Genomic DNA, 8,116 nt, shown 5'->3' on the forward strand with positions numbered 1-8,116 from the left:
GCGCTGCCCTCAGGGAGTAGCTGGGAAATACCTGGCTCTCTCCGCAGGTTTCAGCTGGGAACAGTGGCGGTGTGGGTGGAGTTATTTTTAATTTAAAGAAAGTAAGGTATGTGTGTGTGTGTGTGTAGGGGTCAAAGCAATCACAACTATATTCTCAGTGTGAAGAAACTTCTCTTTTTCGTAGGGGAGATAAGACTAAATAGGATCTAAGAAGTTGTACTACACTATCCAAGAAGCTGTGATTAATTATTCAAAAGTGGGGACACCAAGATGCTGATGGAATTTTACTTATTTACTTTGTGATACTGGAGACTGACCCCAGGTCTCCCATGTGTGAGGCAACTGGTCTACCACTAAGCTCTGCCCTAGCCCTCGGCTAAAGCTTACAGCAAGTAAGTGGGCTATGGGGTGTCTTAGAGTCTTCCTGAAACTTGGTTTTAAGTAGTGAAGCAAGGTACCAAACTGAGGTGTTAGAACAGCACAGACTTCCTGGGCTTCTAAAATGTTCCATTTTTGTTTGTAGATTACTGTGTGGAACTTCAGAATGGCATTTTCCTGCTGTCCATTTGGAGCACAATAAGACAAATTAATACAAATCAAAATAATATGGCAGCAGCATCACATAATTTGTGTACACTGATGTAGTAACAGATTTAATTTAGTGCAGCTTTTGAGAAGTCTTTGTTTTTCAATTTATACAGCTGCTCTCCAGGGCTAAGCCGGCCAGTCTTTCCATCTTGAGTATCTTGCCTGATCCTCTTTTTATTTCTTCTGATTGGCTGAATGGATACCTTGTCTGCTATGCACCTTGGTTTCCTTTTAGAAAAATGAGAAGAAAGTGGACCCTCCTAACCAGAGATGTGAGGCAAGCAAAAATAAAGGCGGAAGGGAAGGCAGAAACCAAGATAAGCAACGTGCTTTGTCTGTAGTCCTAGTGTTCCCTACAGATAACTGTCAACATTAGAGCTTTTACAGCAATAAGTAGGGCTGTGAAGGCTGGGAGTAGCTCCTGGATTGGCAGCAGTGCTCCCTAGGTGACCTTGGCAGAGATCTGATCACAGTTGAGGGGTGAGGGGGATGTGAGGGAGTGGCCACAAGAAGTAAGGTTTCCATGCCCAAATGGTCTGTCCATGCAGGCCAAGAGGGAGGGCAGACGTGCCATCGCTGTGGGATCAGGAGGCTCACTTGTTACAGTGGTTGGTGGTCTTTTGCTTTTCCTTCCTGGCAGTACTGGGATTGATCCCCAGTGTCTGATGTATGCCAGGCAAGTGTCTACCCCTGAGCTGTATCCCCAGCCCTTGTTTGTTTTATTTTGAGAGAGGGTATCATTAAGTCTCCAAGGCTGGCTTTGTGATCCTCTTGCCTCAGCCTGCCAAGTAGCTGGGCTCACAGGTGTGTACCACCATACCTGGCTTTGTTGGTGTTTTCTTTTTTTTCAAATTAATTTTATTGGTACATTTTAGATATACATAATGATTGTATCCATCATATGGAATTTGTACCTGTACATGATGTAACTTGATTCTTTTTTCCTCCTTCCTTCCCTTCCCTTCAACCACTGTTGATATTTTGTGAAAATGAGGGAAAGGGTTGAGGGACAGGAAGAAATTAGTAGAGAGGGGAAGGTGGATGATAGAATAAAAAGGTGGTTAATGAGAGGAATGAGATCTCTGCAAAGGTTGGAAGTCATGGGTTAAAGAACTGATAAACACCTCCCACATACCAGCTCCTATTTAGTGGCAAATGCAGCATCAAACAAGACCAACAAAAATCCCTGCCCTCAAAGAGCATACGTTCTGCCGTTGAAACCAAACCCAGGAAAATATATAAGCAAAATGTATGGTATTTAATATAACTAAATCTAATGAGAGTTTTTGTCCACTATTTAACAAAGTATTACAAAGTATTTCTTAGGGGCGTGCTAGAGATTGAACCCAGCGCTTTGCATATGTTAAGCATGTGCTCATTTGTTGGTTTTTGATGTAATTTCTTGTGCAATTGGGATTCTGTTCAGAAGGTTCTTGCTACACCTATATCTTCACAATTTTTATCTATTTTCCAGCAGATTCACTGTCTCTGTTTTAATATCTAGATCTTTGAGTCTTTTTTATTTTAATTTAGTACATGGCAAGAGCTATGGTTCCCTGTCCGAGGCTGTCTCCTGTAACCATCTCTCACCAGTCACTGTGGGAGGGTAACACTGGGAGTCCTAAAGTAAAGTTGTTAGTTAGTGAGTCCCAGATTTAAATAATCAACCCCTTCCTGAAGTGGTGCCTGATCAGGCGCTGGTGATATGGTGGCTGCTCATGCTTGAATCCCCCTCCAGTTATTGTCTGCCATGTGGAAGGAGTCCCCGTGGGGCAAAACCCCACACTGTTTTTGCAGTTCACAAAGGCTGTTGGTTGGGTTGGGGATGTCCCTCGGTGGTAGAGTTCTTGCCTTCATGCACAAGGCCCTGGGTTTGATCCCCAGCACCACAAAGAAAAAACAAAACAAACAAAAAACCAAAGGCTGTTGGCTCTGCTGTGTTTCTGCTTGCCTCTCCCAGACCTGGCTGCTTACCTTGCTTCTGGGGAGCCTGGTTCAAGCTACCAGAGCCAGGGAGAAAGTCCAAACTGTGCCCTTCTTTTCTCTGCGTCGTGCCCTGTGTTTCCACCTTCTCTGTACTTCTCATTCTTTTCTTTCTCCTGATTGCTGGTGATCTGTTTCTCTCTCTCTTTATTTTTCTTTGACAAGTTGTTTTTTTTCAGGGTCTAGATGTTGGGTCTCAGAGGGGGTGAATTTTGCTACTGATCACAGCTCTGCTATTTTCTTTCTCCCTGCCAGATAGTCTATATATCACTGCTCTATTTTTTTGGTCCCTCCACACTTATTTAAAAACAGACAAAAGCTTTTATATTCCCTACCCCATGCTGTGGGTAGTTGATAATTTCTTTTATCAGTGAATATTTTGAAGCACATAAGGTGAGCAGAGTTGAATTCAGGCTGGGGCTGTTTTATGGATTTTTTGAATCCTAGAAGCAGGGTGTCCTCTGTGTCAGGGGTTCCCAAGACCACTGCAGCTTGCGGACTCTTTAGGAGGACTCACCACATAATCGTACTCATGGGTAGGGTTTATTACAGCGTTTATTACAGGTTTATTCTTTCTTTAGCCACTCCTGGGACAGAAATGATTGGCTGATGTGAAGTCCAATCATAATCCCATCCCTACCCTTGATGTCAGCCAGAAAGTGAAGAAATGATAATAAGCTCATTACAAAGCTCAGTCAGCAAAGGGAAAAGGTACGTGGAGCAAAGTCTGCAGGAAATCAGACACAAGCTTCCAAGAGTTCTCTGCCGGTAGGGCGAGTCACGTAGAACATTCTTTAGCAACTGATTGTGACAACAGGGATGAAATGGTATCTGTTAGGAAAGATCATTTGAGATACAGGGTCTGGGTTTTTGCTGGGGGCTGGCTGCACAGGCACCCTCTGCCTAGCATGTGCCAGTGTTCTGGACTGGTTGAAGGAAGCTACGTTCGTCTGAAGCTACACTGTGCATTGTACAGAAGTCTGGGCGCAGTGAATCGCTCTTACCACTTCCGGAACAAAGAGAACCTCTTGAAATTCAGCTTCCATCGGGGGCAATCTTGTAAGCGGGCCTGTGTATGGAAAGCAGTCTCGGGCCTGCTGTGTTAACCCTCTGCACATAATTTGTACTTAATGTGATTCTATAGGATGGAGAAGTAGCTTCAGGAAAATGGGAGTGGTGTGGATGTAGGTAAGAGGAGTGGTGACCAGGGTGGGGCTTTGTGCCCTCTTCTTCTCACTTTTTTCCTTAATAAATTGAGGATTCCATGGAAGATTTTATATGTAGAAAAGGTTTTACTATTAAAATGAAGTTTAAAAGCCACTCATTTAAACAGTGTGATGGACTTCAAGTGTTAAACCAACTTTAGAAGAAGAAGTCATCAATTTGGACTGAGCTTGTGCATTAGGGTCCATCAGACCAAACCAGAATGGAAGTGCTCAGGCTAAAGTTCCATATCATCAAGTCAGATGTGTGTATATGACCTTCCCAGGAACCAAGAGATTTGGCCAAATTCCTGAACAGGCCAGTTCTAGCCAACATAACGAGGAAGTCTCTCGCCTTTACATGGACAATAACTTGGAAACAACTGATCCACTTTTTGTTTTTTGTTTCTGCTTTTCTCAATCCTTCTGTGTCTATGGAATCAACCTCTGCTCAGCTCATCAGAATGCCCATTTTATTTTATGGGATAAATACTCGTACAGTTCTAAAATCCCAGAGAATGCCAAGTAAGATCTTTTGTTGTTATTGTTGTTAGTTTGTTTTTGTTTTTTATTTTGAGACAGGGTCTTGCTGAGTTGCGACCCTCCTACCTCAGAGGCACCCTAGCCCCAGTGGTGGCCTTATGGGCATGTGCCACCACACCTGGTCCCATAAGATCTTTAAATTTGTTGGAATTTTGTCTTTTGACACAAGGAAAGTGTTAGTGAAATTGCATTTCTACTTGTGGAGGATATTTTAGAGATGATGATAATGGTAAGTTCGGGACCGTGAAGGCAATTGAAGGCAGGGAGTCTACTGTGATAGCTCAGATGAGAGATAATGAGCCCCCGGTGTGGGTAGGCAGTAAGAAGAGGGGAGGAGGGAGTGGGCACAGGATGGAGTAACACTGATGATTGATTGCTGAGAAACTTGTTGAATGGTAGAGAAAAGGGTGTGGAATGGAGGAAGAGAAATTCCTGTTACTCTGAGGTTTCTCACTTGCTGGCTTCAGAAAATGAAAGAACCGAGGGCTCTTCCAACCTGGTTCACACTTTTACTTCAGTTGCGGGGAGGGGAGCAAAGGCTGCTTCTGCTTATTGCTTCTGAAAAATAAGAGAGGGGGCTGGGAGAATAGCTCCGTGCAAGAACATGTGTTTAGCATGGTGGATCCTGGGTCCCATCCCTAGCACATAAACAAACTAACAAACAAACAGGGAATCACCTGCCTAGTAAATCTTGCCCAAAGAAAGAATGGAATTATTATCATTTCTTCACTTTCTGGCTGAGATCAAGGGTAGGGATGGGATTATGATTGGATTTCATGTCAGCCAATCATTTCTGTCCCAGGAGTGGCTAAAGAAAGAAGCAGGACACCATTCTGCTTTGAACTAACCTTCAAGATTGAACACAGAAAAGGGAAGAAAATCTCATAAGCAGGGGCCTGAAGTTGATGAACTGTGTTGTGTTGTTTTGTGTAGAGAATAAAGGGGCAGTAGAAAAACTCTTAAGTCTCAAAGCACCAGAAGAGTGAGGCCTAACTCAAAAAAAGCACCACTCTCCCTACCTTGGAGAAGGAAAAGAGGAACCTAGGTGGCTACTTTAATGGTACAGAGGCAAAACAGAGACTCTGTAGCCGATCAGGCTTTCTAGAAGAGGGGTTATAATTGTAGTGTATAGTTTTAAGCATATTTTTCAAATGGTCAATTAGAAATACATTTATTGAGGTTAATACAGTAATTCAGTGACAAAGTGCTTGCCTAGTATGCACAAAGCCCTTGATTCAATCCCCAGCAGAGGGCAAAATAACAACATATATATATATATATATATATATATATATACATACATACATACACAAACATGTGTGTATATATCTTATATATATGATTTATTTTATGTTATTTTAATAAAAGTGAGATCTATAGGGCCAGCCATGGTGGCACATGACTAATCCTAGCACTCAGCAGGCTGAGGCAGGAGGGTTGCCATGGGTTCGAGGCCAGCCTGGGCTACATAGTGGGTTCAAGGACAGCTTGAACTACAGAGTGAGACTGTTTCAAAAAACAAACAAAACCCCACAAAAACAAAAAAGGTGATATTTATAAAAACTGCTAAAATAAATAAAGTTATAACTGTTTAAAAGTTTTAATGTGTCCCATGTGGAACACTATGAAATATCTTTTAAAAAGTCTAAAACTTAATGTTTGTTTTTATTTATAGCCTACACAGTTCAGACACTTGACAGTGTGACCCGAACTGCTGCTTCTGAGGCCTATTTGAAAGCTTTGGCTGTTTGCCATGGACCTCTGGACCACTATGACTTTCTGATCAAAGCTCATGAGCTGAAGGACGATGAACATCAAAGAAGAGTCATACAGTGTTTGCAGAAATTGCATGAGGACCTTGAAAGATACAGTGCAGAGGCGGAAGGCTTTCTTTCAAAGGTAAGGTTTGTGTGTGATATTGGAAGATGGAACAGTTGAAAATGTAAGCATTTTATAAAAAGGATTCTATGCAGTGGGACGTAGTCATGAAATAGCTTGAAAACTCCCCTTTCAACAAGTTCTATTTGATCTCCATTCCTGACCTTGCGATGTTCCATAGCTTTTTTTCACCTTCGTGGATTCAAACAGCTTCATAATTAGGTTATTAAAAAATGCAGTCCAGTTGAAATGAAAACTTCCAAGCCTACTCTTTGCAATTCCAATGCAGTCCCAAACTTTCTGCTTCTCTAGCTTAAGCCTCATTGTGCCCTCTGTAGCCGACAAGGGGGTGTGGTTTGTTCTTCTGCTTTCCCTCCTCTTCCTTTCTCTGCTTGCCTAATTTCTCTGGGGTCGGAATGAGAGGGATGAAAGTATAGAGCCAAATAGCGATGTTCGTCGCCCCGCCAGCTGTTGCCCTTTTTGTGTGGTGACCCGCTAGCTCTTGAAGAGGAACAGTATGGGCTCTTCAAGACTCTCCTGGGGGCCTCAACGCTGCTGCATTCTTTGACTCCTCTTGTGACTGTGAGGAAGGATCTCACTCCTCTGCGTCCTGCTGGGTTCCCCTTGCCCTTACACCTAGACTTCTTGTGTTGGGTCCTCTCAGGACAGCTTTCACTGGATCACCTTTTATGATGTCTACTTAGGCCACAAGAAGCATGACATTTTGTTTTCTACAACTCCTACTGCATAAGTGGCAGTAGTCAGCCTCCTACCTTTGGACTTCTGCAGTCGGAAGAGACATCTAATTGTCTGTCTTGTACACCCTCCTGTTTCTAAGGATGCGTGTCAGGTTCTGCTGTGAGCTCTTCCACACTCTGCCTTGGTAGTTGCCCGTGGAATTCCTCACCTAGTTAAGCATCCAGCTGAGGGTGGGGAAGAGGAGGGGAGCTCATCTTACATGCAGTTGTAATCTCCTTGGGTGCCCCCTGGCAGCCCCCAGTACATGGGTGAGGTAAGGCCAAGCAGTTCTTACAAGGCTAACAGCTTTCTATCTTGTTCCCTCACTTCAGTCCTACTTTGGTTTTAGTCCTGTTTTTGACTATTTTTTTTTCTTTTAAGTAATTCCTGTGCAGGTGTATTTAGTGCCTCTCTTTAGTGTGTATAGGAAACTTGCCTGTCCTTATTCTCAGCTTTAAAGCTTTTGCTGAAATTCTGTCACATCAGGAAAACTCTCATTCTCATAATATCCTCGCCCAGAAGCCAGTTTCATTAGTGGTGTCATTTTTAAATTATGAAGGATGGTAGTGGTAATAAGAATTATAATATGGTTCAACCTAAGAAACTGGCTTTTCCTTAATGGACTGGCCACTAATCTTCCCCTTGCCCCAACCCAAATATTCTTTTGTTGTAAGGTCTTTAGAAAAATGGACTGTATCACATGTATTAGTCATATTTTATTTAAAACTCTTATGAAAGTACATTTACATTTTAAAAAGGACTTGAGGGCAAAATAAAAAAAAAGAATGATTTCAAAGTACAGTTAAGTAATGTTATTTCTATATAAAGTAAAAGGCTGCCCTTGTGTTAACAGCTTTTGGGCAAGAGAAATAGATTCTTGTAGGTAACAGAATGAAATGGAGATTTAGAATAGTATTACGTGTGAGAACAGTGAGGAAGCGGGTGTCTAATGCATAGTCAGCCCTCACCGTGCGGTGCTCTGCTGTTCATGTAATCCACTGTCTCAGTCTGGTCTGCTCCAGCAAAATTATAAATGCTGATGCACCCGTCATCACAGAAGGAGACTTGGGCTATCAGATTGTCCAGGAATACAAGATCTTTATCTGTAGAATGCTTAATTCTGGTAAACAAAATTTACTATTTTATGGACTTTGATTCTATCTTTTTATTTTATTATTTATTTA

The 8,116-nt window shown here is 42.4% G+C and overlaps 1 protein-coding gene across 3 annotated transcripts in view; it reads left to right on the top strand.

Moving 5' to 3' along the window:
• The window catches only part of Lace1 (lactation elevated 1), a 231,154-nt gene that overhangs the window by 27,888 nt on the left and 195,150 nt on the right, over window positions 1–8,116 (top strand). For all 3 annotated transcript variants that reach the window (XM_005377845.2, XM_005377846.2, XM_013510900.1), the window contains exon 2: window positions 5,992–6,215. In XM_005377845.2, coding sequence (XP_005377902.1) covers window positions 5,992–6,215 — 224 coding nt within the window. The remainder of the gene's footprint in view (window positions 1–5,991; window positions 6,216–8,116) is intronic.

Source organism: Chinchilla lanigera, unplaced genomic scaffold, assembly GCF_000276665.1.
Source record: "Chinchilla lanigera isolate Chin_1 unplaced genomic scaffold, ChiLan1.0 scaffold00010, whole genome shotgun sequence".
In the NCBI taxonomy this organism is placed as follows: domain Eukaryota; kingdom Metazoa; phylum Chordata; class Mammalia; order Rodentia; family Chinchillidae; genus Chinchilla; species Chinchilla lanigera.